The following is a 25249-nucleotide window of genomic DNA, read 5'->3' as shown; positions in this document are numbered from 1 at the left end:
AGTGGAGTAAAAGTAGAAAGTACCCATTATTAAATCTACTTAAGTAAAGTACAGATACACGAAAACTGTACTTAAGTACAGTAACGAAGTACTTCGTTACTTCCCACCACTGCAGCAGACATCGAAAGTTTCAGTTTCCGTCTCCTGAGTGGCCAATCTGTATTAAACACCGTAACGTTATTGGCACTCAGGTAGCGCGGAGACTGTTTTTACCAATCATATGGTCAATTAGGACGAAGAACACTGTGGAAAAAAAAACTGCACAAAAAAATCTGCGAAGCAGCGAAACCGTGAAAAGTGAACCGCATTACAGCGAGGGATCACTGTATATGAAATAATTTATAAAACGCAACTGAGTAATTTGTAGAATGGCTGCATATCTGAGTTTATTCTAGGTGTATCTGGGACTTCATTCTCATGCCTCATGATGCCTCAGCATTGAGGAGGTGGATTTATTTAAATAAGACAGTTTAGTCAAACATATGCGACACTTAACCTGCAGAACATGATATGAAAGCAAACTAAAAGTCAGTTTCAGCTGAATTTGGATTCAGATAGATCAAGTAGAAACTGACAAGAACCGGATGAAACGACAAAAATGAAAACAAATTTATTTTCCAACATAAGATCAAAATGGTCCCACACTGAGGAAACATTTTGTAACAGACAATATAAAAGATCAAGAATTTGTTTGGCAAATGCTTTTGACAGATTCGCTTCCTTATAAACACAGTTTGGCTCATTAATGTCATTTTGAAACAGTTCCTGTATTGGTCACATGACTTGCTGAAACCAATACACCACCGACACGTTTTGGTCTGTGGGCTTGACGCATGCGCCGACGCGTCGGTGTTGCTGGACCCATCACTAGTAGTTAGCTTTCTGAGTCGGGAAATGGCTAAAGGGCAATTCCACCTAATTATTCACTATTTTCTGCATCTTTAATCAAGTTAAAAAACTACAACACCTAGTCTCTCCAAACTTGGACTGGATTATTCAGCACTAATGGCAGAATATTTAAAACCATGTTTTGGGTTTGTGAAACTTCAATAAAGGACAGTTTTTACCCCCGTTTTATTTTTGATCTTGGTCAGACTAGAACTGCTCAAATTCCAAACTACAACATGCAGACCCTTAAATCCTGGACTAGATTATCCTCAACTAATAGCAGAAAATGTAAAACCATGTTAGGGATTTGTGAAATTTCAGTAAATGTTGATTTCACCACTTTTTTGCATCAGTATCACCAGAACTGCTCCAGTTCCTAAACTTCAATACCTGGAAACTTTAAACCTGGACTGGATTATTCTGCACTAATAATAACTAATAATATCTGCACTGTTCTGCTCTAGCTGCAGAATATTTCACAGTTTGCCATTTGTGACATTTTTTCCTGATTTGTGAAACTTTTTCAGCCTCATCATGATTAAAGTTGCATCTTACAGGGTCGATGTTGAGAAGCTGCCCAGTGATACAGACGTCACATTAAACGTGTAACCACTGTACTTAGTGGTTACTAAATGTAGTCACCACTTTGTTACTACTGTGTTTAGTAGTTTGTTTTCATTAATTGATTAGTGATTTTTGTCAGCATATATATACATAGAATGACACTTATTGTTGTGTTTTGTAGCTCAGGTCTGAAGATGCTGCTGTGTTTTATTATTCCACTGACTGGCTTGGGATTTGCACAGAAATCAAATTTAAACTATATTAATTTAATTTTATACTTTATCGTTTCAAAAGGCTGCTGCTTTATTTTTATACCTGCAGGTTGTTTTTTATTGCTACCTGTTGCCCAGGTAAGGAGCACTTTAAGCCCGGTACGGTTTGTTGTTTTTTCGATCAAACACCTTGGTGATTATTTACAAAGACCAATCATCGTTATGCAAACTGCATTTGGGAGCAGATTTTCCAAGTTCCAAAATAAAAAATATTTTCCCCTGTCGATCTTCATAATAAAAATGACATTAAAAATCTGATTTCTTTATTGCATTAATGTGATTTTATCAATGCAACGAAACATAAAACATTATTAAAGTAACCAGGAGTTAAACTTAAAGCAGATGGTGCATCATTCCATCAGGAGTCACTGCAGGGAAAATAAACATTTAATCATTAATGCTAATTATGGACATTTAGTCATTTTTATAATAGGCTAATATAAACACTTAAAGCCTGTGTATCCTTAATTGTAAACTTTATATAAAGCTTTTAATTTTTTGTGGTTCCAGACAGATTTGTTTTTGTTTTTTTGGTCCAATATGGCTCCTTCAACATGTTGGGTTGCCGACCCCTGAGCTAGGTGTTGTAGTTATTAACTAGATTAAAGATGTGGATGGTAGTGAAAATTATCCATTTATCCATTTCCGAATTGGAAACCAACTTGGCTTCGTTTCACTGACTCAGTTGCTTCGGATGCAGATGTTGGTTTTCTTCCCTCGGCTTTTTGTCCACACAGTGAAATGAACACATAAAGCATTTTGGTTTAAAGTTTAGAGGTTTTAGCCAAAATCTTGTTGTTTCCTTATCTGTCGGTAGGCGATGAAAACTACTGTCTTTGTTTTGGGAGCACATTAAAGACACACCTGCTGCTGCAGCCATGAACTAAACTTGGTCTGATTATTAGAGCCACGAACAGAACAACAGTCCCTGAGCTCCAGTAGGGCATCTTATGACACTGTCCAGTGGCAGGTTGCTCTCAATAACAGGTTCGGTTCGGTTCTGGTCCAGTGGGAGATTCTCCGTATTACGGTCTGGAGTCCAGCAGCTGCTGTCAGCAACGGAGAACCTCAAGGTTCTGGTTCTGATGGACTAAATGAACCCAGATACTTTATTTTATCTTATTAATAAAATTTCCAGGCCTAATCATAATGACAAATACTGAGATCATTAACTTTATTTTTTAAATTGAAATGAAAAATAAAATTCACCTCACACCGAGCCAATGTTGTGTAGTTCTGGTGTTTTACCAGCAGCTCAGACTCTGACCAGCTTTTCTGTTTATTCCTTTCAGCTCTTCAGAGAAACAAACTGCTAGCAGCGATGCTAACTCACGGTCATTACGTTACAAAACTCAACGATCTTGTTCCTGTTGCTCCGTGTGATTAAACTCACAATCTGCACTGAGTAGCTCTTTGACAGCAGACAGTGTGTCCGTAGACAAGTTTAACTAAATATTGTATTATAACAGAAAAGAGAGATGCAACTTCTATCATGAATATAGATTAGCAAAGTAAACTAGAAATCACAATGAAATAATGCTACTTCCTCTAGCTGCCAGAAGCAACACCCATAATCATTCCTCCAGTAAAACCATAGACATAATATAAGGGTAGACCCCACATTGGCTGCTCTGGCACAGGAAATACGGCGGCCATCTTGGAGCGGTATACCCTCCTACTTTGCTCAACCAAAACAGCAGAAGATGCCTCAGCACTGAGGGATATTGTTGTTCTGGTCGATGGATTATTGATGTGAGGGCTCCACAGACAACATTTCACAAGTAAGATGGACATATTATTGTGTATATATTGTGATTAGAATATTACTTTACTGTATTTATGTCCACCGGCGAGATACCAGCTAATATTAGCTACAGTGCTTGGTGTAATACGGGTTCAGCCCCGCTATGAAGGCTAACTGAGATTCTGTACATCTAAAAAAATTAATTATTCTCTAACATTGACTTAGATTATCTGACACAAGGGCCTATATTAGAAATGAAACAATATAACACATATTATAAAACTTATATTATGTGTTATAACATTCACCGGCAAAGTTTACACAGGTGGTAAAGACTATTATTTATATTCTTTCACTCTGTCAAAGTAAGATACATCCTAAATCTTCAGTTTTTGTTTTGAAAGTTTCCTAAAGACACGATGTGAGGAAGAAGAGGGAGAAATCTATAAAGAGAGACGGATTCACTGCAGCACGGATGGATCTCACATCGGATTTTGGACTCGTAGGCTGAAAAACATAGTTAAAATGGTTCAGGTTAAATCCTGCTAAAATGCACTATCTGCTGGTAAAAAGTTGTATTGCATTCACCCTAGAAAGAGCGGGGTATTATGGGTAATCCTCAGAGCCATGAGGATCACTGACGAGATGGAGAATTAAAGAAACAGCTGATGCCAACTTGAGCAGCTCCTTGTCGTTCATTGCCACAGCGATAGAAGCCACCAGAACCACATAGGCCACAAAAAATTCCCTTCTCACCTCCGCGGGTGGTTTCTCTCTCTCTCTCTCTCTCTCTCTCTCTCTCTCTCTCTCTCTCTCTCTCTCTCTACCAGAGGCCTGGGAGCTTGAGGTTCTCCTCCAGTATCTTGGCTGTGCCTAGAACTGCACATTTCTGGACTGAGATGTCTGATGTTGTTCCTGGGATCTGTTTGAGCCACTGCTCCAGTTTGGGGGTGACTGCCCCGAGGGCCCCGATGACCACAGGCACCACTGTGGTCTTCACCTTCCAGGCCTTCTCCAGTTCCTCTCTGAGGCCCTGGTATTTCTCCAGTTTCTCCTTTTTCCTGATGTTGTGGTCACTTGGTATTGCTACATCCACCACAACGGCTTTCCTCTGCTCTTTATCCACCACCACAATGTCCGGTTGGTTCTCCATTACCATCTTGTGTGTCTGGATCTGGAAGTCCCACAGGATCTTAGCTCGGTCATTCTCCACCACCTTTGGGGGTGTCCCCCACTTTGACCTCGGGGCTTCCAGTCCATATTCTGCACAGATGTTCCTGTACACTATGCCCGCCACTTGGTTATGTCGTTCCATGTACGCTTTCCCTGCCAGCATCTTGCACCCTGCTGTTATGTGCTGGACTGTCTCAGAGGCCTCCTTGCACAACCTACACCTTGGGTCTTGTCTGGTGTGGTAGATCTGAGCCTCTATTGCTCTGGTGTTTAGGGCCCGTTCCTGGGCGGCCAGGATGAGGGCCTCTGTGCTGTCCTTGAGTCCAGCTTTCTCCAGCCATTGGTAGGATTTCCTGATATCAGCCACTTCAGTTATTTAAGACTCGGAAGCTACCACATATATATATATATATATATATATATATATATATATATATATATATATATATATATATATATATATATATATATATATATATATCACATCTCATTCAAGATGTGAATGCAGCATTGAGAACAATCCCTACCAACACCATAACAGAAACCAATGAGCTGATATACAACTCAACATCAGTGATCCTTGAAATGCTTGGCTATAAGAGCAACCATGAGACCCAATATCCATCATGGAAAAGACGGTTAGAGGCTAAGATCAAGATAACAAGGAGGGAAGTGAGCCAGCTGTCAGAGCTCCTAAGGGATCAGATCAGTACCCAAGAAGTACAGCCAGATACCCATACCTGAAGCACTCGAAACTGCCAAACAAAGACTCCAAGCCCTGGCCAGCTGCCTAAAGAGATACACAAGAGAGAATGAAGCCAGGAGGATTAACCGGCTCTTCTCCACCCAACCAGCTAAAGTGTACTCTCAATGGCAGGGTACTAACAACAGAGCAGACCCACCAAGGCTGGAGACTGAACAATACTGGAAAGGCATATGGGTAAGGGAGCTTCCGAGTCTTAAATAACTGAAGTGAAGTGGCTGATATCAGGAAATCCTACCAATGGCTGGAGAAAGCTGGACTCAAGGACAGCACAGAGGCCCTCATCCTGGCTGCACAGGAACGGGCCCTAAACACCAGAGCAATAGAGGCTCAGATCTACCACACCAGACAAGACCCAAGGTGTAGGTTGTGCAAGGAGGCCTCTGAGACAGTCCAGCACATAACAGCAGGGTGCAAGACGCTGGCAGGGAAAGCGTACATGGAACGACATAACCAAGTGGCGGGCATAGTGTACAGGAACATCTGTGCAGAATATGGACTGGAAGCCCCGAGGTCAAAGTGGGGGACACCCCCAAAGGTGGTGGAGAATGACCGAGCTAAGATCCTGTGGGACTTCCAGATCCAGACACACAAGATGGTAATGGAGAACCAACCGGACATTGTGGTGGTGGATAAAGAGCAGAGGAAAGCCGTTGTGGTGGATGTAGCAATACCAAGTGACCACAACATCAGGAAAAAGGAGAAACTGGAGAAATACCAGGGCCTCAGAGAGGAACTGGAGAAGGCCTGGAAGGTGAAGACCACAGTGGTGCCTGTGGTCATCGGGGCCCTCGGGGCAGTCACCCCCAAACTGGAGCAGTGGCTACAACAGATCCCAGGAACAACATCAGACATCTCAGTCCAGAAATGTGCAGTTCTAGGCACAGCCAAGATACTGGAGGAGAACCTCAAGCTCCCAGGCCTCTGGTAGAGAGAGAGAGAGAGAGAGAGAGAGAGAGAGAGAGAGAGAGAGAGAGAGAGAGACCACCCACGGAGGGTGAGAAGGGAATTTTTTTTATATATATGTGTGTGTGTGTGTCTACATGTATGTATATACATACATATAGACACACACACTATATATATATATATATAAAAAAAAAATAATAAAATTCCCTTCTCACCCTCCGCGGGTGGTCTCTTTCATCCTCTACCAGAGGCCTGGGAGCTTGAGGGTTCTGCGCAGTATCTTGGCTGTGCCTAGAACTGCACATTTCTGGACTGAGATGTCTGATGTTGTTCCTGGGATCTGTTTTAGCCACTGCTCCAGTTTGGGGGTGACTGCCCCGAGGGCCCCGATGACCACAGGCACCACTGTGGTCTTCACCTTCCAGGCCTTCTCCAGTTCCTCTCTGAGGCCCTGGTATTTCTCCAGTTTCTCATGCTCCTTTTTCCTGATGTTGTGGTCACTTGGTATTGCTACATCCACCACAACGGCTTTCCTCTGTTCTTTATCCACCACCACAATGTCCGGTTGGTTCGCCATTACCATCTTGTCTGTCTGGATCTGGAAGTCCCACAGGATCTTAGCTCGGTCATTCTCCACCACCTTTGGGGGTGTCCCCCATTTTGACCTCGGGGCTTCCAGTCCATATTCTGCACAGATGTTCCTGTACACTATGCCCGCCACTTGGTTATGTCGTTCCATGTACGCTTTCCCTGCCAGCATCTTGCACCCTGCTGTTATGTGCTGGACTGTCTCAGAGGCCTCCTTGCACAACCTACACCTTGGGTCTTGTCTGGTGTGGTAGATCTGAGCTTCTATTGCTCTGGTGTTTAGTGCCTGTTCCTGGGCGGCCAGGATGAGGGCCTCTGTGCTGTCCTTGAGTCCAGCTTTCTCCAGCCATTGGTAGGATTTCCTGATATCAGCCACTTCAGTTATTTGTCGGTGGTACATCCCATGTAGGGGCTTGTCTTCCCATGATGGTTCCTCCAGCACCTCGTCCTCTGTTCCCCATTGTCTGAGACATTCGCTGAGCACATCGTCCATCAAGGCTTTGTCCTTGATGTATTTATGGATCTTGGATGTTTCATCCTGGACAGTGGCTCTCACACTCATTAGTCCTCTGCCTCCTTCCTTCCGGCTTGTGTACAGTCTCAGGGTGCTGGATTTGGGGTGGAACCCTCCATGCATGGTTAGTAGCTTCCGAGTCTTAACGTCCGTGGCCTTTATCTCTTCCATTGGCCAGCTAATTATTCCGGCAGGGTATCTGATTACTGGCAAGGCATAGCTGTTTATTGCACGGATCTTGTTCTTGCCATTGAGCTGGCTTCTCAGGACTTGCCTTATTCGTTGGAGGTATTTGGCTGTGGCTCCTTTCCTTGTGACCTCATCGAGGTTGCCATTTGCTTGTGGTATTCCCAGGTACTTGTAGCTGTGCTCTATGTCTGCTATTGTTCCCTCTGGGAGTGAGACCCCTTCTGTGTGGACGACCTTCCACACAGAAGGAAGGAATATATATATATATATATATATATATATATATATATATATATATATATATATATATATATATATATATATAGTGTGTGTGTCTATATGTATGTATATATGTAGCAGTGTGATGTTATTACACTAGACTGCCAAGTGCAACGATATTCCAGTAGGAACTCATCTGAATAGTACCAGCTTTTATTTTGAAAAGACGGCAGATCCATTGTAAACAGCGGGTAACTTCCTGTTTCAAAAATTATTATTTTTATTTAAATTTGGCGTTTTATAAAGGAAAAGGTAAATTGTTATCTCTACTGTTAAACATATTGAGTTCATATATTGTTGTTTTGAGTTTCAGTTTGGGGTTTAAGAAGAACAATTAACGGGGCATACCACTATAGTTCATGAAAGGTTTCCCACGATCTCCGTCGCGCTCTTTCTGTTCGAATCCCATGTGGGAGAAGGTATGTAGTTTTGTTTTCTGGGTATAATAAGTGTATTTTAAGTATAAGTATTATGTTTTTGTAAAATAATGTGCTTTGGGGCATTCAAACTTTGTTAAACAGGCGCTGTGAAGCACCGCGCGGAGAAAGAGCCTGTTTTTGACTTTTCCTTTTTCTGCTGTTTAATGCAGGTATGTGATGTTTCATTGCTTTTGGTTTGAATATTTTGTCTAATTCTTATTTTTTTTTTGTTATTCATGTACTGTTTAAAATTATTGTGCTCATCTTTGGGTTTTGTTATTCATTAAGTTGCACACGCGCGTCGCGCTCTTTCTGTTCGAATCCCGTGTGGGAGAAGGCGCTGTGAAGCACCGCGCGGAGAAAGAGCCTGTTTTTGACTTTTCCTTTTTCTGCTGTTTAATGCAGGAATATTAAAAGTGCCTTCAAGATCAGCTGTTGTCTGGCTGTTATTCCAACAAGACACAACGCAGATTCAATTACGCTACATATACATACATATAAACATGTATTATATAAATATATATTGATATTACTAAATAATGTATTAAATAAATTATGAACGGCTGTGTGCTTTGTAATATGCTCTTCATACATCGATATCAGAATATTCCATTCCTATTCTATTGTTATAGCCACTAAGCATATTTAAATATGATGAACTATGTATTAAAAATATACTTAAAAATACAATTGTTTATAAATGTAGCTTTGATAGATGTTTGAATATGGTTTACAGTAACAAAGTGTGTTATGATGGATTAAATGCACTGATACGTCATTGTGCTGCTAAACACATAACGCTGAGTGGAGTGGTGGACCGCTCCAAGATGGCCGCCCTAAATCTCGTCAGCGACAATAGGCGAGAGCGGTCCATGAGGGTCTATCCTTATATTATGTCTATGAGTAAACCTCCCAGGAATAAGGTGGATAATCCAGACCAGAATAATCAAATCAGAGCAGCTGTAACCAGGCTGACGGGTTTAGTCTGGTTGTGATTGTTTCCAGCCGTTTCTCGTTCCCCTGATTATCCAACGTGTTTAACCTGTGTCTCGTTTCCCTGCTGTATCTTCATCATGTCATGGTTCTTTTGTAGCTACCTGAGTTAATGATGCTGTTTTGTGTAGAACCGGGTGGTGTAGAACTAGGTGGTGTAGAACTGGATGGTATAGAACCAGGTGGTGTAGAACCGGGTGATGTAGATTCAGGTGGTGTAGAACCAGGTGGTATAGAACTAGGTGGTGTAGAACCAGGTGGTATAGAACTAGGTGGTGTAGAACCGGGTGATGTAGATTCAGGTGGTGTAGAACCAGGTGGTATAGAACTAGGTGGTGTAGAACCAGGTGGTATAGAACTAGGTGGTGTAGAACCAGGTGGTGTAGAACCAGGTGGTATAGAACCGAGTGGTGTAGAACCGGGTGGTGTAGAACCGGGTGATGTAGAACCAGGTGGTGTAGAACTGGATGGTATAGAATTGGTGGCGTAGAACCGGGTGATGTAGATTCAGGTTGTGTAGAACCAGGTGGTGTAGAGCTGGGTGGTATAGAACCAGGTGGTGTAGATCCAGGTGGTGTAGATCCAGGTGATGTAGAACCAGGTGGTGTAGGACCAGGTTGTGTAGATCCAGGTGGTGTAGAACTGGATGGTATAGAATCGGGTGGTGTAGAACCAGGTGGTATAGAACCGAGTGGTGTAGAACCGGGTGGTATAGAACCGAGTGGTGTAGAACCAGGTGGTATAGAACTATGTGGTGTAGAACCAGGTGGTATAGAACTAGGTGGTGTAGAACCAGGTGGTGTAGAACCGAGTGGTGTAGAACCAGGTGGTATAGAACCGAGTGGTGTAGAACCAGGTGGTGTAGATCCAGGTGATGTAGAACCAGGTGGTGTAGGACCAGGTGGTGTAGAACCAGGTGGTGTAGATCCAGGTGGTGTAGAACTGGATGGTATAGAATCGGGTGGTGTAGAACCGCGTGGTACAGAACTAGGTGGTGTAGAACTGGATGGTATAGAATTGGTGGCGTAGAACCGGGTGATGTAGATTCAGGTGGTGTAGAACCAGGTGGTGTAGAGCCGGGTGGTGTAGATCCAGGTGGTGTAGAACCAGGTGGTATAGAACTAGGTGGTGTAGAACCAGGTGGTATAGAACTAGGTGGTGTAGAACCAGGTGGTATAGAACTAGGTGGTGTAGAACCAGGTGGTGTAGAACCAGGTGGTATAGAACCGAGTGGTGTAGAACCAGGTGGTGTAGAACTGGATGGTATAGAATTGGGTGGTGTAGAGCCGGGTGGTGTAGATCCAGGTGGTGTAGAACCAGGTGGTATAGAACTAGGTGGTGTAGAACCAGGTGGTATAGAACTAGGTGGTGTAGAACTGGATGGTATAGAATCGGGTGGTGTAGAACCGCGTGGTATAGAACTAGGTGGTGTAGAACTGGATGGTATAGAATTGGTGGCGTAGAACCGGGTGATGTAGAACCGGGTGGTATAGAACTAGGTGGTGTAGAACCAGGTGGTATAGAACCAGATGGTGTAGAACCAGGTGGTATAGAACCGAGTGGTGTAGAACCAGGTGGTATAGAACCGAGTGGTGTAGAACCGGGTGATGTAGAACCAGGTGGTGTAGAACTGGATGGTATAGAATTGGTGGCGTAGAACCAGGTGGTGTAGATCCAGGTGATGTAGAATCAGGTGGTGTAGGACCAGGTGGTGTAGAACCAGGTGGTGTAGATCCAGGTGGTGTAGAACTGGATGGTATAGAATCGGGTGGTGTAGAACCAGGTGGTGTAGATCCAGGTGATGTAGAACCAGGTGGTGTAGGACCAGGTGGTGTAGATCCAGGTGGTGTAGAACTGGATGGTATAGAATCGGGTGGTGTAGAACCGCGTGGTACAGAACTAGGTGGTGTAGAACTGGATGGTATAGAATTGGTGGCGTAGAACCGGGTGATGTAGATTCAGGTGGTGTAGAACCAGGTGGTGTAGAGCCGGGTGGTGTAGATCCAGGTGGTGTAGAACCAGGTGGTATAGAACTAGGTGGTGTAGAACCAGGTGGTATAGAACTAGGTGGTGTAGAACCAGGTGGTATAGAACCGAGTGGTGTAGAACCGGGTGATGTAGAACCAGGTGGTGTAGAACTGGATGGTATAGAATTGGTGGCGTAGAACCGGGTGGTGTAGATCCAGGTGGTGTAGATCCAGGTGATGTAGAACCAGGTGGTGTAGAACCAGGTGGTGTAGATCCAGGTGATGTAGATCCAGGTGGTGTAGAACCAGGTGGTGTAGGACCAGGTGGCGTAGAACTGGGTGGTGTAGATCCGGGTGGTGTAGATCCGGGTGGTGTAGATCCAGGTGGTGTAGAACCAGGTGGTGTAGAACCAGGTGGTGTCTCTACCCTCCTGGTTCTAGTCAGGTCTCCAGCTGCAGCTTCTGGTCTGTCAGTCTGACCTGCTGCAGGAATCAAAGCCACTAAATCCAGGATGAGTTTCTCTGGTCGGAGACTTTAGTCCTCTCGGCCTGAATGTTCTCCTAGAAGGACCACTGAGGAACCGGAGGGTCAGGTCAGAGGTCAGTCTTATCTCTATTCTCCAGCTGGAAGAACTGAAGCTGACTCTAAATTTATATGTCTAGATCTATAACTCCAAATCTATAACTCTAGATTGTTCCTCTTTAGGTCCAAACTTAACTTAAGTTCAGAGCCTGGATGGGTTCAAAGGTCACCTCAAAAATCAGCTGTTTCTGGAACCAGAACCTCAGCCAATCAGAACCAGCTAAAGCATCTTAACTGTAGAGTCTGTGGAAGGTTCTGTTGGTTCTGCTGGTACCAGTGGTTCTGCTCACCTTTGGGTCCCTTCAGCAGCTTGACCTGTGCGATGCGTTCGCTGGGCGGTCGGCGCCGCAGCACGTAGAGTCGGACCACAGGCCCCGCCTCCTTCAGCGCCTCCACAGCCAATGAGTGAGAAACTTCCCGGACATCAACGTCGTTCACGAACACGATGCTGTCGTTCACCCTGCAGAGGTCGGACCGGGTCAGAACCAGAACCTCACAGCTGCTGTAGAACCTAAACCATGTTGAACAGATCCTGGACCCCCAGATATCTGAACCGGTTCTGGTGCCGATTACTGACCCAATCAGAGGTTCTGAGCTGAACCAGCAGCAGCTCTCTGTCTGGTTCTGGCATCAAACTGGACCAATCAGAAACCTCTGATCTCTGTTGGATCAAACATCCAGTCGGAACAGAACCGGTTCTGAGTAATTGTTTGGTTCTGCTTACGGGATCCATAACGTGATTTAATTAAAAGGAAGAAATCCTCCAACAGCCTTACAGCCTGAAACCGATTGGTAGCGTTTGATCCGTTGCTTAGCAACAGTGGTGACTGAGGGGGCGGAGCTTGGAGCATCTCCATGGAAACGTTAAACTCCTCTGGTTTTTATTGTAATGTTACTGAATGAATAATCTCACGTTAACATCTGTCATATTGAATAAATTAGAATATATTTTCAAAGATTATTTATTATATTAGCATAAAACCTGCTGAAAGTTTCTTTTCATGTTAAAATGTTTGATTCTTATTGTTTAAAAAACTTTTAATTTAGTTTAAATCAAGTACAACATGGTGCATATTCTAAGGGTGTGTTCACACTGCCAGTAAATGCGACCTGTATGCGTTCTGCAGTGTAAACGGGCAAACCACCTGAAAGTGTCCCACATGCACAGTAGAGGGCGCCATAGCGTCAGCGTTCTCAGTGTTCTGCCAACCGCCATAAAAAGAAGAAGTGCTCAGTGTTTAGTAAACATGGAGGCTAACGGTGGAGCTTAGCTTACATATTTGAAGTTGTTGTCCAACCGGAGCAGCATATTAACAACTTAATCCTCATATAATCCATCATGGTTGTTGTTTTTCTTCCCACTTGCGCGTATCAGGAAGCAGAATAGTGAGATTTGTTGAGAATCAGTGACGTTCAGTTCGGATGAATGCGACCTGGACGTTGGGTCACATTTGAATCGGATACATCGGATATGGGTCAGATTCGAAAAGAATCCGACCTGTGCTGTTCACACTGACATGAAAAGATTGGATACAGGTCACATTACGTCAAAAAAATCGGAATTGAGTCACTTCAGGCTGCAGTGTGAACGCAGCCTAAGTTAGTTTATCTCCTAACTTAATAAAAATCAATTAGAATATTGATAGGAAATCAAACTGATAGATTCTCATTAATTCCCTAAGCAGCAGAGCAGCCGTAATGACCCAGACCCGTTCGGGTCAGAACCGGTACCTGAGGCGTCCGTCCTGGGCGGCGGCTCCTCCTGCGATGATCTTGGTGATGAAGATGGACGGGTCGTCTCCGATGTGCGGGTTGTCGGTTCCGCCCGCGATGCTGAAGCCCAGACCAGAGTTCCCCTGGAGAGAGAGAGAGGTTCTGATGGGACCGGTTCTGATGGAGGAAAATGGACCAGACAAGGTTCTGATGGAGCCAACCGGACCTGATCTGGTTCTGATGGAGGCAAATGGACCACACCTGGTTCTGATTCATCCAACTATGTCCAGCTCTACATGGTTGGTTCTGATGGTTCTACTGGAGTACTGAAGGTTCTGTTGATCTACATGTTCTTTTAGAACCCGACCAGAACCCATCAGAACCCTCCCTCCAGTCTCTGTTTGGTCCAGAGGCCATCAGGGAACCAACATCACTGCTTTGGTTCTGCTGAAAACCAACCAGAACCAGAACCTCCTGAGCAGCTGCTGGTCCAACAGATAAACCACCAGAGATGATGATGATGATGTAGTTCAGTGATGAAGGCAGTGAACTGATTAGTGCGGCAGTGACTCATGCTATCCTCATCCAGCAGTCGGCGCCGGTCCGACTCGGCCCGGTTCTGTTTGATCATGACAGCAGCTAAAGATAACCTGGTTCTAAAAACAGAACCGCTGAGGATATTTATGGACCAGAAGGTTCTGGAACAACATAGATCTATGTGGTACAGAATAGAACCAGATGTTACTGTTCTATGTTGTAACAGTATAGAACAGTATGTTACAGTATCTATGTATATCAGTATAGATCTGTGTATATCAGAATGTATTTCCTCAGCCTCTCCACAGTGATCTAGATGTATTACCAGGGGTGAAAGTAGGGGGGTACGGTCGGGTACCGCTACCCTGAAAGATTTAGAGGGGTTCACAGTAACAGAGAGGAGCAGCCGTCTGCTGTAAAGAATCAATGGGTTCATTAATCAGCCGTGACTGACTAGTTTTTCAAGAACAATCCAAAACAAGAATTAATCAATTAATAAATAGCTTTTCCCCCCATTTCATATAGTTTGTGAACTGTTCTTTGTTAGATCAGGGCAGCAACACGTCGGTCTCAGCATCAGGTGACAAACTGATGCTGAGACCAGCAGGTCCTCTGATTGGCTTAAAACTTAAGTAACTTTATTAAAGAACAACAAAAATCAACAAAACGTGTTCAAATTAATGACCCAACAACAATAATAATCTCAGTAATTATTGTTTCAACAAGGTGTTGCGCAATTCTGTGCATTTCGGTTCCATTACCAAAATAACTAGAGCAGGAGTTTAAATTAACTAATCAACCACCGCTGTGTTCATGAGAGGATTATTAATGATCGCAAAATAAATATCAAGCCTGAAAACCTGATATCTTAACGGACTGAATGTTTTTAACATAATTTCTGGTCGGCTTGTGGAGCGCAGGAGGTTGCCATGGCAACGGGTGTGCTTAAATCAGAGAGAGAGAGAATAAAAATGTAAGAGTGGTTTAGAGTTGATCACCTGTTCAGGTGTTTTATCTTTACTCTGAACGTTCATTAAACGACAAACTTGAACTAATGACCTCGTTCTTTGTGAGAATACGTCATTTACAACAAACATCAAACACGGTAAATATGTTTCATTAAGTATTTAACAAACAAATGGCTTCTACCGATAATTATGTGAAATTAAATTAATTGTCTAATATAAAAAAATAGTTTGGTGTCGGGCTCAGAGTCTGAGAGGCTTTTCCTCTATCAATTTTTTTTTTTTGCCTCTTATTTAGTGTAAATATTGATGTTGATGAGATTTTCTCCTAAATTAAAACCTTTTTCAACCTTTATAGCTCCACTGTTGAAAATGAGGCTCTAACATTCACAAATAAAATAAAATCCAGTCCAACATCTGGTTTGAGGTGATTCCTCTGGATCCTGTTGGAGGAAAAACATCCCAACTTCAGTAGATGAGCTTTAACCTAACAGAGCTCTGTGGTTCCTCCTGTCAGGGTGAGGAGGAGCCATGTTGGGAAGATGAAGCTGCAGGATCTGCAGAACAAACAGGTCATGATGCTGGGCTGCTGATTATCCCTCTGTCTGGACACAGGATCAATAGAACCAGTTTAAAAGATAAAATGAATGGTTATATGCCAGACATGGAAAACTGGGATGACTCCATGATGTTCAGGATTTAGGTCTCATGGCATCTCAAGGTTCAACATGGCAGCCAGTGGAGGAAATACAGCTTTATTTTGGAGCAATTCAAGAGATACCAGCTTTTATCACTTCACAAAAAATTAATCACCACAGAAACTCCAAAGCACACAAAGAAGCAGCTTTATATATATATATATATATATATACATAGTACCCCAAGAATTTAAAACTACTTTCACCCCTGTGCATCAGTATAGATCTACGTGTTTCAGAGAGTGTTTCCTCACCCTCTCCAGAGTGATCTCCTCGTACTCCAGCTCTCCTTCTGATCCGTTCATCTGGAAAATCAAGCAGAGAGAAAACAGTTGAGTCGCTCTCCAGCATCTCTGCTGGCCGTCGCCATGGCAACTCCATGGTAACAGCTGCTGCTGCCTGGGGGACTGGTTACCTAGGCGACTGTGGCTGTAGCCATGGTAACCAGCTTTCTGTCACACCACATCTCCTGAACAAGATGGCTACATCACTTCCTGTCATGGTCCAATCAGAGACCACCTCCCTCCCACCCCCCACATGGTACCTTCAGGTCAACCAATCAGACGGAGAGGATCCAACCTGAGAACCTCTGGTTCCACCAGAAGGAGGCGCCATCACCACCTGACCTGCTGGTGGACCGCTGGGGGTCCAAACGGTACCGAGCTGGAATAGGGCCTGGTCTCCAGAGTGGAAGAAAGGTCCAAACGGGTTCATCGGTACCAAACCAACAGGGATCCTTGAAAACAGAGGACCAGAGTCCAGCAGGTTCTGGAAACGTCTTTTTGGAGCCGAGTCCAAATATCAATAGCAGAACTCTGGAGAACCGATCGGCTCTGAGACACAAGCTGCAGGACACCAACGACCAGGAACCATCCAGACCAGAACCACCAACCATCTGGACCAGAACCACCAAACATCCGGACCAGAACCACCAACCATCTGGATCAGAACCACCACCCCGTCCACCAGAAGGTCCTGAACCCTCCATCTTCTCCAACCTCTGAGTCACAGTAACTCCTCTGGACCTGATTGGCTCCCACCATGCCCCGCCCCTCCCTGAGGACCAATCAGAAGCCAGCAGACCCCAGTGGACCAATCAGTGTCCTACCATCATCCTCTGCCTGTGTCTCTTTGCTCTCCTCACGTTGTTGATGAATCTTCTTCCCATCTTCTTGGCGTACCAGACGGACACAAACATCCCTCCCTGTGTCTCCACCTGTCCCTCAGGATGTCCCTCAGGATGTCTCCGCCTGTCCCAAACGATGTCTCAGTGTGTCCCCCCTCCTGTCTTCAGAGGGACGGTGCTTACATAAGGATGGCAATGAGGACAGATTAATTATTAACCGAGAGACGCTCAGCTCGATATGGACCGGGTCCTGGACGCATCAACAAAGAGCAGAGACATGATGGACGGATGGGACATCGTCCCTCGCTCAGAGAGGAAGAGGAGACGGAGAAGACTCCTGCAGGAGGAAGAGGAGCAGCGACAGAGTCCTGCAGAGAGACAGAGAGAGAGAGAGAGAGAGGCGGTCCATCCCTCTCTCTCTCTCTCTCTCCTGATGTTCCTCCCCTCCTTCAGAGGAATCCCCTCCCCTCTGTGATGTCACTCACCAGGGCGAGTGAGGCAGAGAGAGAGATGTATTCTCTCTAAAAGATTTTAGAAACACACACACACACACACACACACACACATGTTCTGGTTAATATTGTTGCCATGGTAACAATCCCCCCTTCACTGTCTTTTCTTTTCCATGCCAACCCCCCCTTCTGCCGTTCTCAGCGTTTCCATGGAGACGCCTGAGCAAAAAGCAGAAGGATGCATTGAGAGAGGGAACGGGCGGCCCACGCTACGGAGAGAGAGAGAGAGAGAGAGAGAGAGAGAGAGAGAGAGTGTGTATATGTGCGTGTGGTTGTGTGTGCAACGCTTTCCCAGTGTGTGTGTGTGTGTGTGTGTGTGTGTGTGTGATTACAACAGCAGTAGCTCTGATCTCAGCAGTGTGAATATTAATGTGAGCCGTAGAGCTTAGAGCTGACCTCAGACCTGCTGCTGGGACCAGAACTGCTCTTCCTCTGCAGGAAGCTGACTCCAGGTGTGACTCCACTTGTGACTCCAGATCTGACTCCAGTTCTGACTCCAGGTGTGACTCCAGTAGTGACTCCAGATCTGACTCCAGTTCTGACTCCAGATCTGACTCCAGTTCTGACTCCAGTTCTGACTCCAGATCTGACTCCAGGTGTGACTCCAGGTGTGACTCCAGGTGTGACTCCAGTTCTGACTCCAGTTCTGACTCCAGTTGTGACTCCAGTTGTGACTCCAGTTGTGACTCCAGATCTGACTCCAGATCTGACTCCAGTTCTGACTCCAGTTCTGACTCCAGTTCTGACTCCAGATCTGACTCCAGATCTGACTCCAGTTCTGACTCCAGATCTGACTCCAGATCTGACTCCAGATCTGACTCCAGTTCTGACTCCAGTTCTGACTCCAGTTCTGACTCCAGATCTGACTCCAGTTCTGACTCCAGTTCTGACTCCAGTTGTGACTCCAGATCTGACTCCAGATCTGACTCCAGTTCTGAGTCCAGGTGTGACTCCAGATCTGACTCCAGTTCTGACTCCAGGTGTGACTCCAGATCTGACTCCAGTTCTGACTCCAGGTGTGACTCCAGGTGTGACTCCACTTGTGACTCCAGATCTGACTCCAGTTCTGACTCCAGTTCTGACTCCAGTTCTGACTCCAGGTGTCACTCCAGGTGTCATTCCAGTTCTGACTCCAGTTCTGACTCCAGTTGTGACTCCAGGTGTGGCTCCAGGTGTGACTCCAGTTGTGACTCCAGTTGTGACTCCAGATCTGACTCCAGTTCTGACTCCAGATCTGACTCCAGATCTGACTCCAGTTCTGACTCCAGTTCTGACTCCAGTTCTGACTCCAGTTGTGACTCCAGTTGTGACTCCAGATCTGACTCCAGATCTGACTCCAGTTCTGAGTCCAGGTGTGACTCCAGATCTGACTCCAGTTCTGACTCCAGGTGTGACTCCAGATCTGACTCCAGTTCTGACTCCAGGTGTGACTCCAGGTGTGACTCCACTTGTGACTCCAGATCTGACTCCAGTTCTGACTCCAGTTCTGACTCCAGTTCTGACTCCAGTTCTGACTCCAGGTGTCACTCCAGGTGTCATTCCAGTTCTGACTCCAGTTCTGACTCCAGTTGTGACTCCAGGTGTGGCTCCAGGTGTGACTCCAGTTGTGACTCCAGTTGTGACTCCAGATCTGACTCCAGTTCTGACTCCAGATCTGACTCCAGATCTGACTCCAGTTCTGACTCCAGTTCTGACTCCAGGTGTGACTCCAGATCTGACTCCAGATCTGACTCCAGGTGTGACTGCAGTTGTGACTCCAGATCTGACTCCAGTTCTGACTCCAGGTGTGACTCCAGGTGTCACTCCAGTTCTGACTCCAGTTCTGACTCCAGGTGTGACTCCAGGTGTCACTCCAGTTCTGACTCCAGTTGTGACTCCAGTTGTGACTCCAGTTGTGACTCCAGTTGTGACTCCAGGTGTGGCTCCAGGTGTGACTCCAGTTCTGACTCCAGTTCTGACTCCAGGTGTGACTCCAGATCTGACTCCAGATCTGACTCCAGGTGTGACTGCAGTTGTGACTCCAGATCTGACTCCAGGTGTGACTCCAGGTGTGACTCCAGTTCTGACTCCAGATCTGACTCCAGTTCTGACTCCAGGTGTGACTCCAGGTGTGACTCCAGGTGTCACTCCAGTTCTGACTCCAGTTGTGACTCCAGTTCTGACTCCAGTTCTGACTCCAGGTGTGACTCCAGGTGTGACTCCAGGTGTGACTCCAGTTCTGACTCCAGGTGTGACTCCAGGTGTGACTCCAGGTCTTTCTTTGGATGCACTGGATCTAATTTGCTTGTCTTTCTGTATGATGATGATACAGACTGATTCTGATTCCTACAACCTCCTGAAGGACCAACCGTCTGTGATCTGGTAAAATCACTGGATAGAATTAGTTTGTTTCTGGACCAGCAAAACACCCTGATCAATAGATTATTGATCTTTACCTCTGGGTTATTTTAACCAGGATGTCATTTAATCTCATATTAAACCAGTTTCTAGTATTTCCTTCTCTCATCTCTGGATTATTGCATAGATTCTAAACCTCCTGCCAGCTGTGAAGCTGATAATCTATAATCTATAATCCATGCTGATGTTCCTTCAGGCTGAAGGAAGTTAAAATCAGGATCCAAAATGCTGCAGAGTTCTGATGGAAACCAGAACCAGATTCTGCTGTTTAGACTCCCTGATAATCCAGATTAGAATCTCACATAGAAAACCCAATAACCAGAACCACTATCAGTGGGTTCTGACCCGGTCCAGTGGTTCTGGTTCTGTCAGGTCCATAATGATGTCTCGGTCTGCAGGTCAGCAGCAGATGGAGCTCATTAAGCTGCAGAGCAGCTGCTGCCCCCTGGAGGCCGCTCAGTGACCTGCAGTCTGTCTGCCAGGTGCATTGTGGGTAGTGTAGTCTGGTGTGTGACGGTACCTACAGTGAGCGCGGCTGCAGGGTGTGTGTATCCGTCCAGGTGGGCGTGGCTCAGCTCGGCGCTGTGGGTCATGTGACCGGGGCTGGGGTCCACAGGCGGCGTCTCATCGTCATGGTAACGGTACTTCTGCAGAAACAGAACCAGACGGTCAGGTTCTGGTTAGGGTTAGAGCAGGGAACACGCTAACGGATCAGGCTAACAGTTCAGAACCAGAACCTCTCCAACCTGACCGTCCGTCTGATTGGTCCGTGGTTCCTCTGGGGTCACCAGAGGTCATCCGGTCCTAACTGGACCTACTGACACTTCTTACCAGAACCAGCAGAGGGTTCTGGTTCTGGTTCTACATCTCCTCAGAGGTTCTGATGCCAGCAGATCTGGTTCTGATGGACCTGGTTTCTCTCACTTCAACAGGTTCTGTTGGAGAGGTTCTGGAGAAAATGAGGACCGGTCCATTTCTCCGTAGAACCTCCAGAACCTCAGCAGGCTAACTGTTAGCAGCTAGCCCGTAGCAGTAGAACTTCCTCTGGGTCGGTCCAGAACCATCAGAACCTCCCCAGAGTTAATCTGGATCTCAGTGACGGTTCTGGTCTGTCAGAACCCAAACTGGACCCAGAGAAAATCACAGTGGTTCCACTAACCCTCCTGGTGAGGAAGAGGAGGAGATGAAAACTTGAACTGAGCCACAAAGAGAAACGAGCTAAAAGTAAAGAATGTGACTGGTTACCATGTTAACAGAACTCCCCCCCTCCACTCTGAGGGCTGGTTGCCTGGTAACTGATGTCACTGAGAGGGGGCGGAGCCAGAACCCATTCATAAACACAGTGGAGGCTTTATGAATCCTAGAGGACCGGTTCTGAGCCGGTTCTGATAAGGTTCTGGAGATGGACCGGTTCTGGTTCCTGTCCTCTGGGACCAACTGCTCCTCTGCTATTTAAACCAGCCAGGTTCTGGTTCTGGTTCTCCAGTAACCAGAACCAGAACACTGTATCCATCCTGGGTCGGGTCCACCAGTCACTCTGACCCAGTTCTGCTGTCCAGAACGGGTCCAGCTGCTCCTCCACACTGAGGTTTACGGTAACGATGCATTCAGGGTCAGACTGGAAACTAGACCGTCGTTTATAGCTGGATGGTTGTTCAGCTGCTCCTCAGTGAGTTTTGGATCTTTATAAAATAATTTAACTTCAGTAAATAAATTCAGTCTAATGATCCGGTCTGACCAGAACCGGTCCAGAACTCCAGTCGGTTCTGAACCGATTACTTCAAAAGTGATGCAACAAAATAAAATCTAACTCTTATAATGTCAGAAACCAGTGAAACCAGTGGAATGAGTCCAACATGTCTGGAGTTCTGGTCGGGTCCAGTTCCATTCAAATTCAACAGAACTTTATTCATCCCAAAAGATGTTTCAATGTCAGAAGATATCAAATCAGATCAAACGGCTAAAAGAAATAATAAAAACCAGAATCAGCAGAAACATTAATAACCTGATGGGGCCCAACTGGTGGGACTTAAAGTCCTTATATGGAGCTTCCTCCAGCCACTGATGGTGGAGAGCTACGGACAGAACCGGTTCCACTGGACCCAGGACCGGTTATACTGGACCCGGAACCGGTTCCACTGGATCCAGGACCGGTTTGACTGGACCCAAAAACGGTACCACTGGACGCCGGACCTGTTCCACTGGACCCAAGACCAGTACCACTGGACCCAGGACCAGTTCCACTGGACCTAGGACCGGACCTAGGACTGGTTCCACTGGACCCAGAACACAGTGGGTAGAGTCCTGCTAACCCTAACGACACAGACGGATAGAGCGGGAATCGAACCAGCAACCTGCTGAACCTCCGTCACCGTGATCCAAACGGTTAGAGATTCTGGAACCTGCAGAACCAGAACCAGGTACCGGGTCGGATTATAGAGGCTGCCACTGCAGAAACCGGGTCCACTTGGTTCTGTTGGACCAGAACTGGATCAGAACTTGGTTCACAAAAACAAACCCTTAAAGACGGAACAGAACCAGATCAGCTGAAACTGGACCAGAACTCCTGGTACCACTGAACAACGGGCTGCAGGTTTTGGACCAGCTGATGGAGCCGATCAGAACCGACAGAGAGGAAAGCAGGTCCAGTCTAGTTCTGTTCGGTCCAGTTTGGTCTGCTGGTGCTGAAGGTTTAGATGTTTGTCGCTGCTTCCGTTCAGCCTCAGGTTCTGATCCGAGTTTAGATGATCGGTACCGGTCCATTTGATGGGGTGTGAATGAGACATGATGTTTATAACAGGTTGTTATAAACTCGTTTTATGGATCAACTTTTCATTAAAGTGTTATTATTTACTGAATCAGTTCATTCATAAACATCCTCCATGTTTACAACATCATGGTTATGACATCATCTTATTCAGACCCGCCAACTAACCTGTTACCAGATCATTCAATAAAACACAACAGGAACCGGACCGGGCTCGGCTCGGTTCTGACCAGAACCTTTAACCCGGTTCCCTCTGAGCCATCAGAACCTCTGTGATCCAATCCGTCTGGTACCGGACCTGAGGCAGAACTCGGCCACATGTTGCTCTAGCATCTGGCTCCCTGTTAGCAGTTAGCAGCAGCTACATGCTAACGTGGCTATGTTAACACACACACACGAGATCACAGTCTATGTATCCTTGAGAGACCCAGACACATGTTGGATCAGAACACGCCTGGTGTGTGTGTGTGTGTGTGTTCTCCCTCTCTCTGTGTGTGTGTGTGTGTGTGTGTTCTCTGTGTGTGTTCTCTCTCTCTCTCTCTCTCTCTCTCTCTCTCTCTCTCTCTCCTGTCTCGTGCGGCGCTCAGCTCTTACCTTGGTGGTGACAATGCAGAGGCAGTCCATATCCCCTCCACACACACTCACACACTCTCACACACACACATCCCCGCATACACACACACACACACACACTCCCTCACACACTCATGCTCTCTCTCTCTGTGAGTAAACGCTCGCTCGCCCCTTCTGTCCCTTCGTCTGTCGGCTGAGGATGATGATGATGAAGAGGAGAACCTCTGTGTGGGGGTGAGGGGGGCGAGCGACGTCCACTCAGGATGAGAGAGAGAGGGTGGGGGTTGGGCTCCTGTTGCCATGGTGTTATGCAGCTGTTGCCCTGGTGATGCTCCTGCAGCTGTTGCTAGGTAACAGACACAGGTGTTGCTGTGGAGATGGAGTGTGAGGGAAGCTACCTGTGCAGGTGTGTGTGGCCGGCTGGACGTCTGGCTCTCACACACCGTCAGCTCGTAGAACTCCTGGATGTCTGCAACACACACACACACACACACACACACACACACACACACACACACACACACACACACACACACCGAGGACACACAGAGAACACAGTCAGGTTGGACCAATCACAAGCCAGCTCCTCTGTCACATGTTGGACCAGGTGGGGGCCCAGAGGGGGGGACACCTGGTTAGAACCCAGTAATACTTGGTTCAGAACCCGGTCAGAACCCGTACCGTCTCCAGGTTATCATGATGGTTTCTCAGGTGAAACTCAGTGAACCTGAAGCCTCAGCCAATCAGAGCACAGTTAATCCTGAGGTAAAAGGGGCGGAGCCTCCAGTAAAGCAGGTTGTCTGTCCTAATGGTCCAGTTGACCCGGTTCTACTGGAACCAGAACATCTGCTCCACCTCCAGCTGCTGTGGCTCTGAGTCAAACCAACCTGTTCCCCTCCTGGCCTGTGGGGGCGCTGCACCAAGAACCACTGAAGGAAACGACAGGAAACCTCTGAAGACACTGAGAGCAACTTCCTTCTTCACCAGATGGAGATTGTAGAGGTTGGAGGATTTCTCTTTAGGCTAAAGACCAGGAGCCATTTCTGCTGCTAGCGCTAGGCTAGCACGTTAGCTTTGGTTGGATTTATCCAGAATGCCCTGTGCTGTAGTCCACTTCCTGCTTTTGGAGTGGTCCGATAGCGTTCACATTCAGATCAACCAGAGTTCACTTCAACTGAACCCACATGAGGTTTGAAGGGTCAGAGGTCAGTTAGCATACACACCTCACCAACCAATCCGGGCTTTGACTAGACAGATGGAACTGGATTCGGGTTGAAGTGACTGAACAGGACTGGATGCATCCTGAGTTGCTGAGAGGCGGAGCTAACCTGAGCTCAGGTAAGATGATGTCATCAATAACCAGGTCATTCAAACAGCACCTCTTCTGGCCAGATGGAGAACTGCAGCAGCAGGTCCACTGGAGGTCAGAACCTTTTGGAGGTTCTGGACCGGGTCTCTGTGGACCCAGACATTCCATCAGACCAGAACAGGAGGTCCTGGTTCTGAAGGTCCAGTTCATCTGGACCTGAGTTTGGTGGAGCATAGTGCTCCTACATCTGGGTCCTTCAGACCTGGACAAGCCTGAGTTCTGATTGGTTCTACTGGGTTCTGCTGTTCCTCCTGGTTCAGTTTGATCCGCCTTCTTCCTGTTTGAATTTTCCAGTATCAATAAACACCTTCAAACATGACAGATTGACTGGGTTAAACTGGTTTAGACTGGGTGAACTGGGTTAAACTGGTTTAGACTGGTTTAGACTGGGTTAAACTGGTTTAGACTGGTTTAGACTGGGTTAAACTGGTTTAGACTGGTTTAGACTGGGTGAACTGGTGTGTGGGTTACCTAGCAGAGCCTGGAACAGGTCACTCTGGAAGATGCTGAGCAGCCTCTCAGCTCGACCTTTGACCCCGTCAGCAGCCTGGGCCTGGCAGGCCTCCATGACCTGCAGAGCGCGCTCCGTATCTGGGGGAGACAGAACCAGATGGTCAGCGGTTCTGATGGGTCTGACCCAGAAACCTGTTGGACCTCTGAGTCTGGACCCGGTTCTGGTTCTGACCCATGCTGCTGGGCTCAGTGTGGAGAAACTGCAGGAGGTTCTGCTGATGGTTCTGACTGCAA

At 46.3% G+C, this 25249-nt stretch overlaps 1 protein-coding gene across 1 annotated transcript in view; it reads right to left on the bottom strand.

Moving 5' to 3' along the window:
* LOC106908923 (disks large homolog 4-like) overlaps positions 1–25249 on the bottom strand; it is a 36531-nt gene extending 11282 nt beyond the window's left edge. The window contains exons 1-6 of the mRNA XM_014975188.2: positions 24974–25249; positions 23532–23602; positions 20318–20440; positions 16013–16063; positions 13577–13701; positions 12136–12305 (exon numbers count right to left, since the gene is read on the bottom strand). Coding sequence (XP_014830674.2) covers positions 12136–12305; positions 13577–13701; positions 16013–16063; positions 20318–20440; positions 23532–23602; positions 24974–25070 — 637 coding nt within the window. The 5' untranslated portion in view covers positions 25071–25249. The remainder of the gene's footprint in view (positions 1–12135; positions 12306–13576; positions 13702–16012; positions 16064–20317; positions 20441–23531; positions 23603–24973) is intronic.

This window comes from Poecilia mexicana, unplaced genomic scaffold, assembly GCF_051168715.1.
Source record: "Poecilia mexicana isolate PSO_F unplaced genomic scaffold, ASM5116871v1 scaffold_18, whole genome shotgun sequence".
Lineage (NCBI taxonomy): Eukaryota > Metazoa > Chordata > Actinopteri > Cyprinodontiformes > Poeciliidae > Poecilia > Poecilia mexicana.
Note: the sequence above shows the minus strand (reverse complement) of the source record. Positions and strands in the feature narration are given on the sequence as shown.